At 51.3% G+C, this 23,618-nt stretch overlaps 1 protein-coding gene across 3 annotated transcripts in view; it reads right to left on the reverse strand.

Annotated features, from left to right (window-relative positions):
* Nucleotides 1-23,618, reverse strand: part of CPXM2 (carboxypeptidase X, M14 family member 2) — a 141,829-nt gene that overhangs the window by 104,936 nt on the left and 13,275 nt on the right. For all 3 annotated transcript variants that reach the window (XM_053910005.1, XM_053910006.1, XM_019424696.2), the window contains one exon: nucleotides 1,334-1,443. In XM_053910005.1, coding sequence (XP_053765980.1) covers nucleotides 1,334-1,443 — 110 coding nt within the window. The remainder of the gene's footprint in view (nucleotides 1-1,333; nucleotides 1,444-23,618) is intronic.

Genomic DNA, 23,618 nt, shown 5'->3' on the forward strand with positions numbered 1-23,618 from the left:
GTAGGGACAGAACAGCAGGAGCTGGAGGAAAAAGGCTTCGGGACGGGCCGGTGGAATAACGCCCCCTCCCCCAACAGAGATGCCAACGTGCTGATCCTGGAGCCCGGGAACAGTCGGGGCCAGAGAGTAAAAGGAAATGAAGTCTGCAGGTACAATTAAGGTTGCTTGAGTTAGGGAGATGATCCTGGGTCATCCAGGAGGGTCCGATGTCCCTACAGGCCTCCTTAAAAGTGGAAGAGGGAAGCAGAAGAAGGGCTCAGAGGCTTAGAAGGAGAGGACCACACGCAGGGAATGTAGGCACCTCTAGAAGCTGGAAAAGGAGAAGAACTGGGCTCTCCCCTCCAGCTCCAGCAGGAACGCGGCCCTGCCCACACCTTGCTTTAGCCCGATGGGGCTTCTGTCCTCCAGAACCGGAAGAGAAGGCGTTCGTGTGGCCTAAGTGGCTGCATTTATGAGAAGCTGTGAGGGCAGCACAAGGAAATGAACACCACGGATGCCACAGGATGTACACTGACCGGCAGGGGGGAGGGCAAGGGCTCGCGGGCAGGGGAACCTGCCCGAGAAAAGGCAAGAAGTCAAGAACCGCGCAGGGTATAAAATCCGCGTGCAGGAGCCACCTTCCTGGAGTAGGACCTTGACAGCAATGAGCGACAAGGTTACACGACCCGTGAGCCTCAGAGAAGGAGGCCAGACATGACGTGCTGGGGCCCAGGTGAGCCACTAAGGGTCTGACCTGGGGGGAGCCGCAGAAAAGCCTGGAAGAGGTGTGGGCGGTGGTAAGAGTGGCAGGGGAAAGAGGACAAATGTCATTGGCTGCCCGCGTCCTCCGGAGTTCAGCGCCCTCCTCCTGCCTGGTCCAGACAGAGGGGAAGAGCTCAAGAGGTGCAGGGGGGGCCGACCTGGGTCCAGGCACCAGAAGCATCTTTCGTGCTAAGTGCTCTTTGTAGAAGACACGAACCCGGAACCTCAGGACCCTCTCCGTGAGACAGAGGATTGGAGGCAACCCCCTCCTGGTGGGAGAAGTGGAGCTAATGCATTTTTTTTTAAGTTTTTATTTATTTAGTTAGTTTGAGAGAGAGACAGAGAGTCCCAAGCAGGCTCCAGGCTATCAGTGCAGAGCCCACCTTGGGGCTCGATCTCACGAACAGTGAGACCATAACCTGAGCCAAAACCAAGAGTCAGATGCTTAACCGACTGAGCCACCCAGGTGCCCCGAAGCTCATGCGTTTATAAATGCCATGCATGGTATCGACCCACGGTCAACGAACCACTGCTGCGTCTATCACCAGAGCAACGAGCCATGCGAGCAGAGCCCTTCCGGCCCCGCCGGTACCTGGATGTTGAGTCTCCCTCGATGCGCCCCCAGCCCGTAGCGCTTCGAAGTGGATGCGTGAAGCTGGAAGTCTGTGATTTTTAAGGTTTCCAGACCAAGAGGTGGGCAACCTAGAAAGGATAACGCTTGTTAAAACAACGACAGATGTTCAAAGGCAAGTCTGTGGTTTCCCGAATCTGGCCTCCCGCTTTCCTGTCCTCACCGCCCCCCCCCCCCCGCCCCGCTGAAGCCCTGCCCATCGGGGAAGCCCACCCCCCTGCCTGTCCAGTGTCTCCGGACAGATGCTGTCGACTCGGCCGTCAACAGTGCCCCAACTGCCTTTCTTGTCGGCGCCTCCTTTCTGGCTGTTTGTGCTCTGATAGCCCTTCTCTCTGTTGCTGTCCGTGCTACTGTCTGAGGCTGTTTCCAATTAAGGAACCGTCCACGATGTGACTCAGCCAGGGAGCCCTACGGGTTAGAAATTTCAGAGCGATCCCGGGGTTGAGCTCTGCAAATGAATCAGAACTTGTTGATTTTGCTTCAGCAACTCTGGCCTTTGCATTGTGCATGCTAATGAGCAAGGCAATATAAATAGAAAAAAAATCTACTGTTCCCTGTTCTTGGCAAAACTGATAGTGTCGAGAACAGCTACCAAACCCAGTTTGGTCCAAGCCGCCCCTGGGATAAGACGCTGGCACTTGGGCAGACCCTTGGCCATCCTCCCGGTCCAGACCATCGTCCCTGAGGGGAGGAGCTTTAACAGCAGTGCTGGGGCTGGATCCCAGGCCTCCCGACACCCCGACTTCTCTCCTCGCCTTGGGGCTACAAGTCTCCAAGATATATGCTATCCGTATCCTCAAATCTGACCCTGGAGGAAGCAAACAAAAACTCGGGAGGAGAAGTAAAATCTATTTGTACTGGTACGAGAAATCCCTAACGTCAGAGGCATGTTTAAAAAGCTGTGTGGTCGGGGCGCCTGGGTGGCTCAGTCGGTTGGGCGTCCGACTTCGGCTCAGGTCACGATCTCGTGGTCCGTGAGTTCGAGCCCCGCGTCGGGCTCTGGGCTGACAGCTCGGAGCCTGGAGCCTGTTTCGGATTCTGTGTCTCCCTCTCTCTGACCCTCCCCTGTTCATGCTCTGTCTCTCCCTGTCTCAAAAATAAATAAAATGTTAAAAAAATTTAAAAAAAAAAAAAAAAAGCTGTGTGGTCGGGGCGCCTGGGTGGCTCAGTCAGTTGGGCGTCCGACTTCGGCTCAGGTCACGATCTCGCGGTCCATGAGTTCGAGCCCCGCGTCAGGCTCTGTGCTGACAGCTCAGAGCCTGGAGCCTGTTTCAGATTCTGTGTCTCCCTCTCTCTCTGACCTTCCCCCATTCATGCTCTGTCTGTCTCTCTGTCTCAAAAATGAATAAACGTTAAAAAAAAAAATTTTTAAAGCTGTGTGGGTCACCGCTGAGATGGGACCCCAGGGCACCTGAGGATGATGTGCGGGTGTCTGTGCACCCACGAAAAACACCTGCGGGGAGAAAGCCCCTCTGGCCTCAGGATGCTGGAGGGGGTCTGCGGGCAGCTGGATATGAGAATCTGCCTTGCGGCTGCTGCCAGAGAGATTTAGACCCTCCAGGCCCTAAGACGCATCTAGACCTGCCCTTGAGTGCTCACAGAGGAAGCTGAGGCCCCGAGACTCAAGGTGAGCCATGCAAAGCATCTCTGCCGGCAGCAAAGCTGGATTTCAGATCCTGGCCTCCAGATTCTCAGCTCCAGGCTGTCAAACGCCGCCACACTGCTTCCCTGGCCCTGTCCACACCTGCCAGGTGGCTGCCTGGATCGGTACATACGCATCGGCCATCTGTGCTGGGGACGGAGGTACTGGTGCCCGGCACGGCGAGGAGCACCAGGAGGGGGGTAACGGTGACCCTGCCACGCACCGGACACCGCAGGAGGACCCAGGAGGCTCCAGGTGGCACCTTAAGTGATGGTGCTCCAGCCGGGTGCCGCCAGAGGGGGCGTGGCTCAAGTGGGGGCCGTGTGAGCAGAAACTACGCAGGGCACCGGGGGGGCAGAGGGCACGTAGCCAGTGGGGACCACAGAATGAACGGGGAAGTCGTGCAGCAAGGGCAGGGGACACAGCCAGCGGGGGTCCGTGCAGCAAGCATCCCTGGCCACCCAAGGCTGACCTCACAGAGGGTCCTCTAGTTACCATAACCCTCTTCCCCCACTAGGGTTTGCCCTGGGCACTTTCCATGCCTGGAGGACCCACATGGGAGGCATTTCCTTGGGTCCAGGGTCAAACGCGTATTCTCCATCATGCCTATAGGAAACTGACCAAGTGTCTGATGACTGAGCAAAGATATTTCTTACACACACTCAGAAATCCCTGCTGCCTGCCTCCACCAGCCATGCCTAGTCGTGGAACCTGCTTATGCTAATGTGAAAGCAGCCACACCTGCCCCTCCAAGCTCAGGCCCTGGGCCCAGGATGCAAGACGGCAGGAGACCGGACCCCCATGCCCCCCACCCTGTCCCACTGCCCTGCTTCTCTCTCTGCTGCTCTCCTCTCTGGGCCATATTCCTCTAGCGTCTCAGACCCCGGTGGTCCCTGGCCCAGACGCGGGGCAAGGACCGAAGATAAGATCACTTCTCGTCCCCTCTGGGAGGTTAGACTCCAGAATGTCCTTCAACCTGCCACTCAGCCCCAGCCCCGGCCCTGGGCTTAGAGGCTCCCTCAGCCAGAGATGCCACCCACTGTCCCCTCTGCTCCCTGTCACTGAGTCCCAGCGCACCTTGCTTCGGGCCCATCGGCATCCTCAGGAACAGCCCACATCCCGTGAGCCCTGACACCAAAGTGGCCAGTCGGCGGTTCTGCTGGACGATTCCCCGTGTCCCGGAAATGGGCTCTGCATCCCAATTCCGCCAGGCTTGCCTGCTTAAGTTTCAGAGCCTGACAGGGAACAGGGCACTGGTGTGTCCTTCCATGTCCTGGTGCTCCGTTCAGAGGCCCAGTGGTCCCACATAAGCAAGCGTCAGAAATACAAAAAGAATTTGCTGCTGTGTCAAGGAGCCTCTTCGGCAGCTGTTTCAAATGTGTTCACATCCCCAGGTCCCTCCTCCTTAGCAGAAGACACAGCAGGTGGGGAATTCTAGGCACTTCGTGGAGCTAACACCTTCCACTCACAGCATTTAGACGGCCAGCCAGACAAACGGACAGAGGGATGACGCAAATGCTTATTTACTCGTGAGACAAAGGAACAACAATTGCTATCCAGGGCATTTCTTCCAAGGAAAGGAAACCTCTCCTATGCCCATGAATATTTTAATTCAAAAAGGAAGGACCTGAAGAAACTAACATATTCATCACAATCACTCTTGAATTGCTACGCGGAAGCCCTGCCTCCCTCTCACCGGGGCGCACAAGGGCTGAAAAGAAAATGCCCGTAAGTGGGGTGTTTACGGATCACACATCTAATAACGACTCAAGAGCTCAACGCCTGCCCTCTCGAGGGGCCCAACCACCACGTACACGAGGCAAGCGTGAGCCCCACGCAGCCGACACCACCGTCAGCTGCCACATCCAGTGTCCACGCTTGCCCACTCTTGAGATGACGCGATGGCGTAAGCCAGAAAAGCCACTCGTTCAGTCCACAGGACAGCTGACGACATCGTTGGTGAGGAGCCCAGACAAACATGCACACACACACACACACCCAGCTTGCGTGCAAACGCAGTCTTCCCTGAGTCCTAACAAGGATGGTTTTTGCTTATCAGAAGACACTATCTTCAGAGAATTTTGTTTTGTTTGGGAGTCATCTCCGTCATTCACGCCATGACGAAAGACGCTAGAGACAGATCCACGCTGAGGAAGTGCAAAGCCCCCGCCAGGCCACGGCCAAGTCACTGATGCACGGAGGTCACTGAGGCGTCTCTGGTTGTTAGAAATCAACGATGGTTGGGAATGCAAGCTGGGGCAGCCCCTCTGGAAAACAGCACGGAGGTTCCTCAAAAAACTAAAAACAGAAGTACCCTGCGACCCAGCAATTGCACTACTAGGCATTTATCCACGGGATACAGGGGTGCTGTTTCGAAGGGACACATGCACCCCCATGTCTATAGCAGCACTATCAACAATAGCCACAGTATGGAAAGAGCCCGAATATCCATCGGTGGATGAATGGATAAAGGAAATGTGGTGTGTGTGTGTGTGTGTGTGTGTATACACAGACATACATACAATGGAGTATTACTCGGCAATCAGAAAGAATGAAATCGTGCCATTTGCAACTACGTGGATGGAACTGGAGGGTATTATGCTAAGCGAAATTAGTCAGAGAAAGACAAAAATCGTACGACTTCACTCCTATGAGGACTTTAAGAGACAAAACAGACGAACATAAGGGAAGGGAAACAAAAATAATATAAAACCAGGGAGGGGGACAAAACAGAAGAGACTCTTAAATACGGAGAACAAACAGAGGGTGACTGGGGGGGGGGGGTTGGGGGGGGGATGGGCTACATGGGTCCGGGGCATTAAGGAATCTACTCCTGAAATCATTGTTGCACGATATGCTAACTAGTTTGGATGTTAATTTTAAAAAGTCAAATTAAAAAAAGAAAGGAAGAAACCAACGATGGTTAACTTAAGCGGGAATGGGGATCACTAGAGGACTGGCAGAAGGCTCCCAGAAGGGACCATGGCAGGGACGTGGGACAGGTGCAGGGTGGAGCCCTCCTCACCCAGGCAGCAGAAACCACAAATTGTGTGCTGCCAGAGGATCGGACGGACCCCGACAACAGTTCCAGCCACACCGTACCCCCCGAGGGTCCGCCCCCCCACCTCACGTCAGCCGCCCCAGAGAGGGCCTGGCCCGTCACATCACCGGTCTGCCCACCGAAGCCAGGTGTTGTCAGCAGGGTCAATGGATGCAGGTCTCCAGTTCCCACCTGCAGGCACATGGGACAGGTGTAGGGAGCTCGGTGTGCAGCCCGGCAGGCAAGTCCCGCCCTACGCAGCCCTGCACAGCGCGGTGTGATGGGTTCTGCAGGCCCCTGCCCTCGCTGCCCGGCCCCGAGTCCCCTCCCTCTCCACCCATCCCTTTCCTGATCTTGCATTCCACACTCTGGTTTCTGTCCCCAGGCACGGCGGCTCTCCTCGTTCGAGGGCCCCAAGAGCAGACCTGAGTCCACTCCCTCTTGGCTATTCCTGCCCCATGGTTTTCATAATGCGACTATCATAGTGGGTCGGGCCACCCGGACAGGTGGCTTATAAACAGAAGTTTATGGCTCACGTGCCTGGAGGCTGGAAAGCCCAGGGTCAAGGCACGAGCACGGTGGCCCTGTGCTGAGGGCCTCCCGCCTGGGTCACGGCCACCCCTTCTCACCAGATCCTCACCTGGCAGAAGAGGCAAGGGGCCTCTTGAACAAGGGCACGAATCCGAGGGCTCCACCCTCGGGACGTCAGTACCTCCCAAAGCCCCTGCCTCCTCATGGCGTCACCCTAGGGGTTAGGATTTCCACACACGGGTTCTGGGGCGGGTGGGGGGAGCACAAACATTCGGGCCACAGCAGTGATGTTTCCCTGTTACTCCCCCTCCGTCTTCCCTGTTGAAGGAGCCCTTTCCTCTCCCTCAGCTGAGGTTTGCAAGCCTCCGACCCCTGGAAAGTCTTCCTTCCTCCTCCCCTTAACAATCTGCATGGGCGCCATGGTTGCATCTGCCGATGACACGTGCTATCTACGCCAGCAGGAGTCGAGTCACCCGTCCGAGGAGGTTTCAAGCCAGGACCTCTCCCCTGAGTGTATCTGGAGACCAGACAGAGACCCTGGTGGCTCTGGTCAGCGGTGGATGCGAATATCATCGCTGAGATGTCCCGACTGTCTTCCCCAGTCCACCGCTGAAGACGCTCTCCACGGCTCTAGTGACCTTCTCGTCCTCCGCAGGGGTCCCGGACACGCAGCACCAGTGAGGTCCTCACCCTTGAAGTTCCCCTCTCTTGCACTACCACTCTCTCTTCTCCTTTGAGGACCTCCGCTCCTTTCCTGCCACCACACGTCTGTTTTCCACGGGCTTTCGCTCGGTTCCCAGAACTATCCATGCAACTCAGCTCAACGCACATGTACCGCGTCCCGCCGACACGGCATCGGTAGTTCTGGGAATCGAGCCGCGCTCTGCAACGCGGTCCCACCTGCTAGGCTCGGCTGAACCTACGTGCTATGCCCGCTGGGAGTTCCCCACCTTCCCAAAATCACATTTTCGAACTTGTTTTAATTAACAGAAAATTTAAACATAAAGTAATTTAGCACAAACCCTCTATGCCACATCCCTTTATGCAAGGATCGGTGAGGCAAAAATCCCAGGTCAAAACTCGTGCTGTTCTGCACCAAAAGTTCTTAGGCCTCTCGTAACGGTTTACACTGAAAGTCTGACACAGGAATCTCCACGTTTAGAAAAATGAAGGGTTTTCTTATACTGAAGGATGGGAAAATAAAGGGCAGGGCAATGATCTTCTGATTTAGAGCTTCTCAATGAATTCAAAATGCAGAGGACTGCAATGTCTATATTAAATACTTGACTCTGATGAATTTCAGTGTATTTCCACCTGATTCATTTTTCTCCTCTCCCTTCTACCCTGGGAACATCACCCTCAAGATTTTAGGCAGGTCTTCCCCAAGCCCACGGTGAGCAAAATGAGCCTTGGGTTCACCTGCAAAAGGGAACACTACCACATTGGAAAGAAAACTGCAGAGGACCATTCAGAAGCCACTGCAAAGGGCACTCGGCCGCTCCAGAGAAATGTGCAGAGAGGAAATCGAGAACACACAGAATAGTCCGCAGGTCTCAGATGCCCCAAGGCCAGGTGTGTGCTCCCTGCTGGAGCAGTGACACCAACGAAGGCCCTCAAGTGTGCAGAGGCCTACAGAGGGGTACGGGGACCACCCTCCCTCCAGCTGCACCCTGAGCTATCAAAGACCCAAGCACAATACAAAGAAAAGGAGCAGGAAGGGGCAGGCTGACCACATCTGGCCACCAGGCCCCACCACCCTCAGGCCACCCTCAGGCTCGGGGCCACTTCCTACTCCTTGAGGGGACATCCGCAAAACTTCAGTCGCTCAGCTGCTCCCTGGTTTGGGACACAACAGGAGACCCTAACATTACAACCGCAGGGACAGAAAGCAGCCGAGCAAAATCTACAGAATGAATTAGCCTCCACGTCTTCAAAAACCAGAATTCTAGGGGCACCTGGGTGGCTCAGTCAGTTAAGCGTCTGACTTCTTAATTTCGGCTCAGGTCACGATCTCGCACAGTTCGTGGGATCCAGCCCCACGTCAGGCTCACCCCTGACAGCAAAGGGCCTGCTTGGGAGTCTCTCTCTGCCCCTCCCCCTGCTGGCATGCGTGCACGCTCTCTCTCTCACTCAAAATAAATAAATAAACATTAAAAAACAAATAAGCAAAAAACCCCAGAATTCCAGGAGGGCAGAGAGGGTAGAAAGGAGCCATAAGTACCAGCCCAACAACAGTTGCTGCCTTACCTTTGACCACTGGAAGCTGTCAAGGCAGTGATAATCAGTCCAGCATGAGACTTCTCAATGGCCATCCCAGGGCTCAGGAAAAGCAAATTCAAATCTCGAACCCACTACCCGTCGGCAGAGGACAGCAGGGCTGCCCTGATGAGCGAGTAAAACAGAGAAGAAACAAGTGCTTCGGAGCTCGATGTAAATGCCCACAATCAGAGAGTAAAAAGACCAGAAGCTGGAACTCTAATAGGCTTGCATTTCTCCCACGACTGTAATGTCAACTGAGGAGACCGCTCTCTGGCTTACAGCCTGCTGGGAATCGGTGGGGAACCTCAGCTCCCACCCCCCCCCCGAACCTGGCCAGCCAGGCTGCACAGAACCCCCAAGGCGCTGCTCCCCGCTCCTCCTACAAAACAAAGAAAAATCTTTGGTCATCAAGCCAAGCTTTTGTTGTTTCTAAGAACACAGAGACCAACCCTTGGAAGCTCGTGGGGGGAGAACAACATGAAGACGGGTGTGAAAAGGACACTTCAGGGAGACGGTAATTAGACAAGAGAGATGTGTCACAACCCAGAGGGAAGACGGGGACAGTCATCAAAGATGACTCCGCTTTGCTCCTAAAGGCAGCATGACTCTGCGAGTGCCCTGTGCTGAGCATGCACTGTCCACGAGGCCTGTGCTCTCTTTGTAAGGAAGGGGGGCAAAGTGGGATCGTCTGCCTCCCTCTACCTCCCCCCCTCTGACCCCGATCCCTCTGGGGGGAAGCTGTCGTGACAGACTGGTCATGAAAACTATTTTAAAAGAGAAATGATTTGGGGGAGCGATGGGGCGAACCTGCCATCATCACCACGAGCCAGACGCTCTGAAGACATTTTGTGATTGAATCTCCGTTAAGCACCACGAGAGAAGGGCGTCATTGTTCCCATTCTACACGCACACAAACTAAGACCAAAGAAGTCTTTTTTTTTTTAATTTTTAATGTTTATTTATTTTCAGAGAGAGAGAGAGCGAGTGAGCGCCCAAGCAGGGGAGGGGGAGAAAGAGAGGGAGACACGGAATCTGAAGGAGGCTCCAGGCTCCGAGCTGTCAGCACAGAGCCGGACACGGGGCTCGAACTCAAGAACCGCAAGATCGTGACCTGAGCTGAAGTCGGACGCTTACCGACTGAGCCAACCAGGCGCCCCTAAGACCGAAGGAGTCTTAAACAGAGTTAAACAGCAAAGTGAAATGCGAAGATCAGCTCTGACATAAAAGCCCAGGCATGGTCGTAAGCCACTGCCATCTGACTTGAAAATGCAAGAGCAGGGGCGCCTGGGTGGCTCAGTCGGTTAAGCATCCGACTTCAGCTCAGGTCACGATCTCGCGGTCCGGGAGTTTGAGCCCCGCGTCGGGCTCTGGGCTGATGGCTCAGAGCCTGGAGCCTGCGTCTGATTCTGTGTCTCCCCCTCTCTCTGCCCCTCCCCCATTCATGCTCCGTCTCTCTCTGTCTCAAAACTAAATAAACGTTAAAAAAAAAAAAAAAAGAAAAGAAAATGCAAGAGCATAAGACAAACGCGAGTTTCGCGGTGGTGTTTGGGGTCACACCGGAGAAAGGCTGTGAGGCTGGGACGGGCGTCACCGGCTGGCCCAGGGGAGCTCAGTGTCCCGGGCCATCGAGCCTGCTGTGGTCGTCTGCTGGAAGCAGAGCAAAGAATTCTCCAAGACCTCGAGAGCGCTGCGGAGGACAGGCTCACAGCCACACGGCCGCCATAAATCAGACAGCTCTGACTTAACGACATTCCATCCTTCGCCTTTCTGAACCTGACATTCTCTTTGACGGATGGGTGTGGAGGCGGCTTCCTGCTGCCCCGGAGGACACGTCTGCAGCGTTCTTTGCCGGTCTCAGATACCTCGGGCTTCCCAGAGGGGCGCGCCGTGCCCAGGGTCTTCGGGGAAGGGGCTGATCTCGGTCTTATCCAGCCACCCTTCGAAAGCACCCCCCCTCGCCCCGGGACTCCTTCCCCAATTTGTCCTCACCCTGACCTGACATCAGGATCAGAATCTCCTGGGGAGCCTTAAAAGAAACTGATGCCCACCGTCCTCCCCAGAGATTCTGATGGACAGGCTTGCAGAGCGGCCCTGGCCTCTAAAGCTCCCGGGCGATCTTCTGAGCCCCTCAGAACCTGGCTGGTGTCTCTTCCCTTGAAGCTGCACAAGCTCAGAGCTCCCCTTGTGCAGGTCCCGCCGATCAGGCAGAGGAAACCCTCTAGGAGCAGTATGGACCGCGGGCTGATGCCTCTCACGCCCAGAACCCGCCCAGAGCACCCGCATCCCAGAGGCTCTGACTGCCGCCCGCTGATGGCTGATGGGTGGCTGCCTCGCTTGAAAAGCATCCAAGGCTTCCTCCCTGACACTCAACCCTCTCATCCTACCCCCCCCACCCCCGCCTAACAAAGGTACAAAGCACACTGCTTCCATCACAGGGCAGCGACTAGGACTTTCCATCACTGAATCCCCAAAGGCCAATCAATATTTCCTGAGTAAATGAATGAATGTGTATTATGATCCCACAGAACTGATCATCATTATGCCTGCACCAGCTGTGGAAAGTTAGTATTTTGTTCTCTGTACATTGCTTATAAAGCCGAAAAAGGAGTAATTATTGTTTCAAAATTGCATTTCTCAAACTTCGATCACCTGCTTATTATCTTCATGAATTTTTCCATGTAGCACCTGCACTATTACTGTATATTCTTATTAAAATCAAGCGTTTTAATGGAAATAACTTGATGTAAAAGGAAACCTTATTCTAGAAGGCAACACAGGAAAATAGCTTTGTGATCTTGCAGTAGGAAAAAAAAAAAAAAGAAGAATTTAAACATGCAACAAACAGCACTAAAGGAAAATATTGATGATTGTTCTATACTAAATTTAAGAACATATGTTACTCAAAAGATAGCACTGAGGCACCTGGGTGGCTCAGTCGGTTATGCGTCTCACTCTTGATTTCGGCTCAGGTCATGATCTCACGGTTCGTGAGTTCGAGCCCCACGTCGGGCTCTGTGCTGACAGCTCAGAGCCTGGAGCCTGCTTTAGATTCTGTGCCTCCCTTCTCTGTCTGCCCCTCTGCTGTGTGCGCTCTCTCTCGCTCTCTCTCTCTCAAAAATAAATGTTTAAAAAATTAAAAAATTAAAAATTCACAAAAGATAGCATTACTTATGTGCAGAGGTAAGATAAGGAGTGTGAAAAGATATTACTGTGCATACCTCTGACAAAGGATTCCTACCCACAGTATTTTTAAGAAAGGCAAACATATAATAAGCCATCCTATAAATCAATAAGAAAAACAATGAACAAAAGAACTGAGCAGGCGTTCACAAAGGAAGATATTCTGACAGTGAATGAGCATAAGTCATTTGTCTTCAGGAAAACACCAATGAAGGCCACTAGGAGATGGGAGTACACACACACCCATATGGATACAATCAAAAAGACATATATCAAAAGTCGCAAGGAAGCAAAACAACAACGCTGGTAGAGAAGTGTTGATGGGTACAACTGATCCAGAAAACCCTCTAGGAGAACTTACTAAAAATGTAAATACCCATGCCCTGTGACCCAGCGATCCTACCCTGGTGATATACCCAACAGAAACATGCTCACACACGCTCCAGAAGACTTTTACGCGCACCATTTGTGATAGCCAAAAACTGAGAACAACCCAGATGCCCATTAGCTTGAGAATGAATAAATAGATCTGGCATAGCCACGCCACATCAATGAAAATACATGAACCGTAAGTATACACAACGACATGTAGGAATCTCATAAACATAATATTAAGTGACACAAACCAGACACAATGTGCGATTCCTTGAATATTAAGTTCAAAAACAGGCAAGAGGAATCTCTGATGGTGATTCTCTTTGAGAGAGAACAGGACTAGTGACTAACTGGGGTGGGAGGGAGGCCTCATTGGTCTGGTCATCTATTTCTGATCTAAATGATAGTTTAGTGCATTTACATTATACATGAGTGGTGCACATGACAATCCAATGTGTTATGCTCTTGTGATTTCAAGACTTTCCTGCATGTGTATTATATAAGAAGAATAAGAAGAAGGGGGAAGGAGAGGGGGAGGAGGAGAAGGGGGAGGAGGGGGAGGAGGAGAAGGGGGAGGAGGAGGAGAGGGAGGAGAAGAAGGGGGAGGAGGGGGAGGAGGAGGGGGAGGAGGAGAAGGGGAGAGGAAGGGAGCAGGAGGGGGAAGGGGAGGAGGAGGAGAAGGGGGAGAGGAAGGGAGGAGGAGCGGGAGGAGGAGAGGAAGGGAGGAAGAGGAGGAAGGGGAGGAGAAGAAGGGGGAGAGGAGAGGAGGGGGAGGAGGAGGAGGAGAAGGGGGAGAGGAAGGGAGGAGGAGGGAGAGGAGGAGGCGGAGGGGAGGAGGGGGAGGAGAAGGGGGAGGAGGAGGGGGGAGAAGGGGGAGAGGAGGGGAGGGGGAGGAGGAGGAAGAGGAGAAGGGGGAGAGGAGGGGAGGGGGAGAAGGGGGAGAAGGGGGAGAGGAAGGGAGGAGGAGGGGGAGGAGGAGGAGGTGAGAAGGAGGAGAAGGGGGAGAGGAGAGGGAGGGGGAAGGGAGGAGAAGGAGGAGGAGGAGAAGGGGGAGAGGAAGAGAGGAGGAGGGACAGGAGGAGGAGGGGAGGAGGGGGAGGAAAAGGGGGAGGAGGGGGAGGAGAAGGGGGAGGAGGAGGAGGGAGAGGAGAAGGGGGAGGAGAAGGGGGAGGAGGAGGGGGAGAAGGAGGAGAGGAGGGGGAGGGGCAGGGGGAGGAGGAGGAAGAGGAGAAGGGGGAGAGGAGGGGATGGGGAGAAGGGGTAGAAGGGGGAGAGGAAGGGAGGAGGAGGAGGAAGGGGAGGAGGAGGAGGAAGGGGAGGAGGAGGAGGAAGGGGAGGAGGAGGAGGAAGGGGAGGAGGAGGAGGAGGAGAGCAGGGGAAGGAGGAGGGGGAGGGCGAGGGGAAGGAGGAGGAGGAGAAGGGGGAGAGGGGGGAGAGGAGAGGGAGGAGGAGAAGCGGGAGAGGAAGGGAGGAGGAGGGGGAGGAGGAGGAGAGGAGGAGGAGGGTGAGGAGAAGGGGGAGGAGGAGGAGGAGGAGAGGGAGGAGAAGAAGGGGGAGGAGGAGGAGGAGGAGGAGAAGGGGAGAGGAAGGGAGCAGGAGGGGGAAGGGGAGGAGGAGGAGAAGGGGGAGAGGAAGGGAGGAGGAGGGGGAGGAGGAGAGGAAGGGAGGAGGAGGAGGAAGGGGAGGAGGAGAAGGGGGAGAGGAGAGGGAGGGGGAGGGGGAGGAGGAGGAGGAGAAGGGGAGAGGAAGGGAGGAGGAGGGAGAGGAGGAGGAGGAGGGGAGGAGGGGGAGGAGAAGGGGGAGGAGGAGGGGGAGAAGGGGGAGAGGAGGGGGAGAAGGGGGAGAGGAGGGGGAGGGAGAGGGGGAGAAGGGGGAGAGGAGGAGGAGGGAGAGGGGGAGGAGGAGGAAGAGGAGAAGGGGGAGAGGAGGGGAGGGGGAAAAGGGGGGAGAAGGGGGAGAGGAAGGGAGGAGGAGGGGGAGGAGGAGGAGGTGAGAAGGAGGAGAAGGGGAGAGGAGAGAGAGGGGGGAGGGGAGGAGAAGGAGGAGGAGGAGAAGGGGGAGAGGAAGAGAGGAGGGAGGGACAGGAGGAGGAGGGGAGGAGGGGGAGGAAAAGGGGGAGGAGGGGGAGGAGAAGGGGGAGGAGGAGAAGGGGGAGGAGGAGGAAGAGGAGAAGGGGGAGAGGAGGGGATGGGGAGAAGGGGGAGAAGGGGGAGAGGAGGGAGGAAGAGGAGGAAGGGGAGGAGGAGGAAGGGGAGGAGGAGAAGGGGGAGAGCAGGGAAGGAGGAGGGAGAGGGCGAGGAGAAGGAGGAGGAGGAGAAGGGGAGAGGGGGGAGAGGAGAGGGAGGAGGAGGAGGAGAAGCGGGAGAGGAAGGGAGGAGGAGGGGAGGAGGAGGAGAAGGGGGAGAGGAAGGGCAGGAGGAGGGGGAGGAGGAGGAGAGGAGAAGGAGGAGAAGGAGGAGGGTGAGGAGAAGGGGGAGAGGAGGGAGGAGGAGGGGGAGGGGGGAGGAGGGGGAGGGGGAGGGGAAGGAGAAGAAGACTTTGTTTTTCCCGACAGCGACATCATACGAATGCCAACCAAGTCTACTTGTCCAGTTCAGAAAGAGGAAAGGAGAATTATGCTGAGAGAAAAGAGCCAGTCTCAAAGTTATACACCGTATGATTTAATCCATCTAACATTCTTGAAAACACAGGACTATAAAGATGGAGACCAGCTTAGAGGCTGCCAGGAGTCAGGGACGCTGAGGGGGGTGGTGGCTATGAAGCAATGGCACGAGGAAGAGCCACCATAAAGGGACGGCCCAGTACCTCTGTGTTGGTGTTATTTCCACGAAACGGCACATGCAGTACAAGGACACAGGACTATGTGCACATACAGACACACACACACGTATAATGGGTAGAATGTGAATATGATCTGTAAATGTTGTTACTGTGCCACAATTATGCAAAATGTCAGCACCGAAGGAGGCAGAGTGAAGGGTGCACGGCACCCATTCGTTCACAACTTCCTGTGACTCTGTAATTATTTCAAAATAAAGAGCTGTTTGCTTTTTAAGATCTCTTTAAAAAGACTTTCTCGCAACGTGTTCAGGGTTATTTGATGTATCTCATAAACTCACCAGTTGTACGGAAGCATCACAGACTTCAGGGAATTCTAGCTTAAATTTCTGCGACCTCTCCGAAACACATCCTAAAAACCTACAAAGGCTTTCAAAAAGAAAAATTCTCAACAATGCTTCAACCTAGTGCCAGATGTGCGAGAATATTCCCCACAGCTGAGTCAGACAGAGACAGCTGGGGGAAAACTGGAGACAACCAGAGGAGGGGCAGGAAACCCTTCATCCCCCTTGATGCCTCTATTTTGAAGTTCAGGGTCTGCAGCAATGAGAAAACTGGACGCCACCTCTAAAGCTCAGATGTGGCTGAGGCGGCCAGGTGCTCACCTCTCCTCCCCAACCCCCATCAAGTTTCCACACTGTTCGGTTCAGAAGCTTTCAGAAAACAACAGGACAGGAAGGAGGGACAGTTGTCACACAGAATGACAGTGTGGCACCAAGACAAGGACACTGATGACAGCATAGAAGGTCATTACAGTTCTCCCATGTGTCCCATCAGACCCAAGTGTCTAAGAACTGCAGCCAGGAAGAAGTCAGCGCCTCGGGGAAGCAAATTATGTAGCTGATGAAGGGCTGCTTGGAAGTGGAAACTGTACTGGGGGTTTGCATGCTGACCGGGTCAACATCTATAGACCTAAGAAAGGGCTGCAACTGCCCCCCAGTGGAGGAAATCTGGCTGCATTTTGCCTCGTTAAAAGATAGTAAAGAATAAACACTGATAGGCAGTCTACGAAGGACAAAATTCCACACAAAAGAACATGAGATATATCACCCAAAAGACTCTGAGAAGTAAGGTGCCTCTTAAAGTGATTTCATGTAATAACCAGGAAAATATTTTCCCAGAAATTATTCATCCCAAGTATAGAAAAAAAAATATTTAAATTAAGGCCCAATATCAAGAAAACTACAAACCCAAAGGCAGAATTAAAACCTGTAAGGAAAGACCTATTATTTTTAAGTAGGGATCTCTGCCGATGAAGTCAAGAAAAATAAATAAAAAGTGTAAGAGATGGAAAGAAAAAACAAAATTGTCATTATTGAGCATATATTGTGATTTTGTACCCCAATCCAAGTAAATACATAAATAGTTGTTTTGAATAAGAGTTTAGCAATGTCGCCTGGATATAAATCATAGAAAACATTGACTGTCCTCCTGTATACTAGCGAGAAAGAGTGAGAAAACTGAAATTAAAAGCATCGTAAAATAGCAAATATCAAAGAATAAATCTTTTAAAGATGGGCAAGATCTGTTTATTGGGAGATATTTTAAAAGATTGAACAAGAGGGGAGATATACCATGTTCATGGATTGTAAGACATAATGTCTTCAGTATGTTAATTCTCCCCAAATTGATTTATGACATCAATGCAACTGTCATCAAGATCCCCAAAGTTTTCAGAAAGGTATTTGAAGAACCTGACCAGGTGGTGTAAATGTGTGTGTGTGTGTGCACTCACACACATGCACACACATGTGCACACAAGGAGTCAAGAATAACGAAAACTTTTAAAGGAGAACTAGGTCCTGCTGTACTGGATATCAAGATTTGTTATAAAGCTATAGTAGTTAAGAGAGTAAGGTATTTCATGTATGGGTAGAAAAATGAATTAATGATAAAGAACAGCAAGCCCGAAAACAAAACCATACATATATGGACTCTTAATCCCCGACAGACACTGCAAAACAGCAGGCAAACAATTATCACCCCACTTGCGTACTTCAAGGAAAAAAATAAAACTGAATTCTAACTTCATATCATAAACAAAATCCATTCCAGGGGGTTGAAGGCCTAACTGTGCAAAATCAAAAAGGAAAAAGGAAGCTTTAGAAGACACTATAAAATATCTTTATGCTTATGGAGTAAGAAGGGATTTCTAAAACAAGTCACAAATAGTAGCAACCAAAGGAAAAGAAATTGGCATATTTGACTACATTACAATTAAGAACTTTCGTTCATTATGACCCCACAAGAATGAAAAGCAAGCCATAAACACAGAATGCATTTGCCATCGACACCGTAAAATCTACTTAGAGTGGAAACATTTGTAAGAAAACAACTGAACAGAAATGTCACCAAAAAAAAAGATCCAAATGGCAAGTAAGTACATGAAAAGATGCTGAACCTCATTAATAATTAGGAAATGTAGATGATATCACAGTGAATCATCATTATACACCCACCAGATTGGCCACATATGAAAGTCTGATCATACAACAGTTGTTCAGAATGTGAAGTCTGGAGCTTACACAGTGTTGACCAGGAAGTCCGAATGGCATGGCCCCTGAGGGAAACAACTGAGCATTTGTTCCACAGGGAAGCTAAACCCAGCTACTCCAAAGTGTATATATACTTGGAGAAACCTACGCCCACGGGTTCAAGAATTATGGAAAGAAAACCTACGCCCATGCGTGTACAAGAGTTTTCACGGTGGCACTTGTCATAAAATATAGAATCGGGAAATAAATCAAATATCCATCAGCACTAAAATAGGATAAAAAAATTGTCATGTAGTGCTATGATGGAATCCTATATAGTGATGGAATGAAGGAACAGAAGAAATATAGAACCTTGATAGAAAATTACAAGATATGTGTGACTGAGTACACACAGTATGATTCCATTTATGTGAATTTCAAAATTAGGCCAAACTACCTTATCCAGAGATACAAACATAAGCAGTAAAACTATGAGGAAAATCTGTCAAAGCTGGAATAGAGGTCACCTCGACAGTGGAAGGGATAATGATGTGACAGGGAAGATTGACAAGACTCTTACTTCTTGATTCAGGTGATGGTTACACAGGGATTAGCTTTACAGATGTTTGTTAAAAGAACATACATATTATATGTAGTTTTTCTATATGTCTGCTTTATTTAAAAATAAAAGTAGGAAATATCCTGCATGAAGCAGTAAGAGTGAAATATTATCAGTGAAATAACGGGAAAGCAGTAAGAGTGAAATATTATCAGCAGAAAATCACATCAGTGATGTGGTAACAAATTCGTAAAGGTTTCAGAATGCAGGGCTATCTGCGTGGCTCCTTCAGTTAAGCGTCTGACTCTTGATTTCAGCTCAGGTCCTGATCTCACGGTTCGTGGGACTGAGCCCCACATGGGGCTCTGGGCTTACAGTACCCAGGGCGCTGCCTCTGCCTCTCCGTCGCTCACACTCTCTCTCTCAAAAATAAACAAATTTTAAAAAAGAAAGCAAGAAAGAAAGTTAGGGGCGCCTGGGTGGCTCAGTCAGTTGAACACCCGACTTCGGTTCAAGTGATGATCTTGTGGTTCGTGGGCTCGAGCCCCATGTTGGCGCCCGGAGCCTGCTTCGGATTCTGTGTCTCCTTCTCTCTCTGCCCCTCCCCCCTCTCAAAAATAAACAAACATTAAAAAATTTTTTTTTAAGATTTCAGCATGCATATTGAAAGGACAAAAAAAAAAAAAAAGAAACAGTAACACCAATTTTTGTTGTTGTTGGGGGGGTACTATAAATGAGACAAAATTCCTTATAAAACTTAAAATACTCTTCCCATAATATCCAGTAATTGTGTTCCCTGGGATTTGCCCAAATGAGTTGAAAACATGGCCACACAAAAAAAACCTGCCCATGAATATTTATATCAGCTTTATTCATAATTGCCAAAACTTGGAAGCAACCAAAATGTCCTTCGATGGATGAGTACATTGTGTGTAGTGCAGCCAGACAATGGAATATTATTCGGTGATAAAAAGAAATGAGCTATCAAGCCTTGAAAAGACAGGGAGGAACTTTAAATGCATATTACTAAGTGAAAGAAATGAGAAAAGCTACATGCTCTATGATTCCCACTAGGTGACATTGTGGAGAAGGTAAAACTCTGAAGACAGTCAAAAGATCAGTGGTTGCCAGGGGTTCAGGGGAGGGGGAGAGAAATAAGTCGCTGGGGTACCGGGGAGTTTTAGGGCAGTGAAACCATTCTGTATGGTACTCTAATGGCAGCTACGCGTCGTTACACATTTGCCAAAACCCAGGGAATGTAAGACAAAGACAAAAACCCGAAGCCTTCATGTAACCTATGAGCTTCAGTTAATAAGAACGTATCAATATTCCCAACACTTGCAACAAATGTATCACGGTAGGAAAGCAGAGGAGTGGAGATACACAGGAACTCTCTGTGTCTCCCTTCATTTTTCTAAATCTAAAATCTAAAACCTCTCGAAAATAAATAAGCTGACAAATTAACAAAACATAAGCACACACGCTGCAAAAAGAAAATACGTCAATAGAGCGCTGATGTCTTCAAAATAAACCTTATCAACATTACTACAAAAATAAAAACTCTGACAGATCAGTAACCATGAAAGGAAGCAGATTGATCAAAGAATTTCTTGGGTGGAAAACGCCTAGTTCAAAGGAATTTACTATCTCGTTCTTTCAAACGTTCGAGGAACAGATCGTTCTATGTTCCTGCCCTGGCCCAGGCCTTTAAAACATGCGGCAAGGGCCCTCAGGGCCCACATCAATGACTGATACAAAGCTCTTTCACTGGAACCTACTTGTCAGCCACTGTTGCAAGTGCTTTATTCAAGTGACCTTATTAGACACTTATCCCGATCCGATGGGGATGTCCAATTATTACCCCCATTTTGTATCTGAGGAAACTGAGGCACAGAGAAGTTAAATAACACATCCGAGAGCACACAGCTAATAAACAGTGGACTGGGTTTTGAGTTCGACTCAGTGCGGTTCCTGAGTTCTTAACTACACTGCAACATATAAACGGAGGGTCTCTTGTCCTTCACATATAAGGAGGTTTTATAAATTCACACACACACACACACACACACACACACACACACACGCACACACACACACACACACACACACACACACAGACAAGAGTGGAGAGACAGACTCCAAATGCTGACTGCGGTTGTCTCTGGAAGATAAGACTGTGTTTTGTTTTATTCTCATCTTTGTTTTCTACATCTTTCAAATTTTCTGCAAGGTGCGTCCACTACTCGCATGGTCGACACGTTTCACAGGCCAGGAAAGAAATCTGTTCTAGAACAACTTGCACTTTACGTGGAATTAAATTTCTGTGTCTCTTCCTAAGTTTCAGGGGGTGACGTGGCAAATTCGGTTTTCTGCTAAGCCCATCCCAGAGCCAGCGGAGCAGAATTACAGAGGAGGGTCTCATCACAGAAGCATCGGCAGGATGGGAAGAAGACAGGCAGAAAGGTCACGCGAGCAAAATCCCGAGATGTGGGCTGGCCTCCACTGCACGGGCTCAAAGGAGCTACAATGTCTCCTCGGCAAGGTCACTAATGTGACCTTGGTGGCCCAGAACCGTACCCGGGGTCAGCTGGGTGACAGAAAGTGAGCGGAGCCCATGGTGCTCCCGACCACATCAGAGCCCCGTCCCCCGACCCCTCGTCTGGAAGGAATTTCTCTGCCGGCAAGTCCACTGTGGCCCTGGTTCCAAACCAAGGCCTCTGCAGCCTGTGGCCCCAGGCTCACCATGGGCCACAGGGCATTAACAGACACTCAGCTCACAGCGTACCGTGGGCAACGGTGAGCCCAGGACCCCTAACCCAACCCGGGGAAGGCCCTGACACAAAACCACTGGGAGAACAAAATAAATCTCTCACGTTGCAAAGGAAGGCTGGGAAATCCTTACAAGACATGTTTCACTTCAGAGACTGAAGAATAACTTTCTTCTTTTTTAAGTTTACTTATTTTTGAGAGACAGAGAGAGAGCATAAGTGAGGGAGAGGCAGAGAGAGAGAGGGAGAGAGAGAGAATTCCAAGCAGGTTCCGTGCTATGAGTCCAGAGCCCGATGCGGGGCTCGATCCCACGCACCGTGAGATCAGGACCTGAGCTGAAACCAAGAGTCGGACGTTTAACCGACTAAGCCACCCAGGTGCCTCAAGAGACTGAAATAACTTTCTAGGCAAGTTTGAGACAGAGTTGAAAGTGGGGGGCTAGCAAAGCGTGGAGGTGTCCCAGATGCCCACATTCATCAGGTTTCCCGAGCAAGGTATGTCCGAGAGGGGTGCGACCCCATCCCAATCCTGGCCCCTGGCCGCCCCCCTCGCTTCCAAGGGGTCTGAAATACAGACGTGACCGCATTATCACTGCCGGGGCCACATCAGCCGCACCTCTTCCAGAATCGGGAGTCTCAGACTCACTCCCCTGCCCTCAACAGCTCTGCCAGATGTCTAGGGGAGACCAGAGCTGAGCCCCAGGGAGCGTCTGACCACACAACAGTAGGGAAAGGCTCCCAACAAGGGCTTGGATGAAAAACCAAACTGCCCACAGCAGTGAAACACTCTCATGTATCACACACACACACACACACACACACACACACACACAGAGTAGGTCAATCCCCAAGCAGGGTACCTGCTTAAAGCCTCAAATCTCACCCAGCCCAGGCATAAGGAAGCTCCCATTCACCGACATGCATCCCTTGGGGAAACCCATTCTACACCCACGATGGCGGGAAATCACGTTCCTTTCCTACAGATCAAAGACCACTTCCTACGGAGGCTGGCTCAGCTGTCCTGGGTCACGAAGAATCCACTTGAACACACACAGAATACGCGTTCTGTAGCCCAGAACGCTAGTTCCAGCACGGGGCAGGGGCTCAGTAAACGAGTCCGCCATTCATGTCGAGCACTGGGTGTATCCTGAGAAGAAACAGAGGATCCCGAGCTCTTGAGACTCATATCCTCACAGAAGAGAAGGGCTGCCCGTAGGAGTCACTAGGATGTGACAGAGGAGGGGACTGGACCCTGAGGAGGAGGTCTAGGAAAATGAAAGAGAGGTGATCAGGGCAGGCTTCCTGGAGGCAGCATTTGCAGAAAACTGAAGTTCGAAGCCAGGGGTTGGCAAGCCTCAGCCCATGTGATGGCCAAATCCAGGCCACCACCTGTGTTTGTAGGGCCCAAGAGATAAGAATAGTTTTGTAGTTTTTAATGGTTACATTTTAAATGGTTATTTAAGTACATAATGTCCTCAATTTTGCCTCTTGGCCAACAAACCACATATTTACGGTCTGATCCTTTAAAAACGTCTGCCAACTCCTGTAACTGAGACACACGCACAAAACAAATCCCAGATAGCAAATAAAAGCCATCGCTAATGCTCGCCGAGGGCTTGCCGTGTGCTCTGCGTGCAGCGTCCTTCGGACGCTATTTCACGGTCACGTAGCCCCATAAAGGGATGTCCTCCCCACTCTGCAGAGGAGGAAACTGAGTCACAGAGAAGTTAGGGCCTTGCCCAGAGTCGCACAGCCAGTGAGGGTAAAGCCTGATCCCAAGATGCCCTCTCTGTTACCAACTCAGACGCCTGTCCAGTTCCCTTGGGAGAAAACACATGACCCATGTTCTCAGCACACGACACATGTAAGAAACAAGCCCGTGTCTGGCTGGGGTGAAAAAGAAGGCAGGGGCGCCTGGGGCGGGGGGGGGGGGGGGCTCAGTCAGTTAAGCATCCGTCCGACTCGTGATTTTGGCTCAGGTCATGATCTTGCAGTTTGTGGGTGTGAACCTTGCACGGGGCTCTGAGCTGATGGTGCAGAGCCTGCTTGGGATTCTCTCTCTCTCTCCCTTTCTGCCTTCCCCCACTTGTGTGCTCGCTCTCTCTCAAAATAAGCAAATTAGGGGTGCCTGGGTGGCGCAGTCGGTTAAGCGTCCGACTTCAGCCAGGTCACCATCTCGCGGTCCGTGAGTTCAAGCCCCGCGTCGGGCTCTGGGCTGACGGCTCGGAGCCTGGAGCCTGCTTCCGATTCTGTGTCTCCCTCTCTCTCTGCCCCTCCCCCGTTCATGCTCTGTCTCTCTCTGTCCCAAAAATAAATAAAAAAAAAAAAAAAAAAAAAAGTTGGAAAAAAAAATAAGCAAATAAACTTAACAAAAAAAAAAAAAAAAAGGAGGCAGAGATCAGAAATGAGAGGCAAACAGAAACAAGTAAACTGTCTCAAGGCCTCAGCTCAGAACTGGCACCTTGGCATTCGCCTTATTCTATTCTTGCCAGACCCGGCAAGGCACACAGACCAGCCCAAAGGCAAGGGGCTCTCGCCCGCTGTGAAGGGAACGGAAAAGTTACATGACAATGGGGCAGA

Source organism: Panthera pardus, unplaced genomic scaffold (genome assembly GCF_024362965.1).
Source record: "Panthera pardus isolate Hobbes unplaced genomic scaffold, ASM2436296v1 HiC_scaffold_22, whole genome shotgun sequence".
NCBI lineage: Eukaryota > Metazoa > Chordata > Mammalia > Carnivora > Felidae > Panthera > Panthera pardus.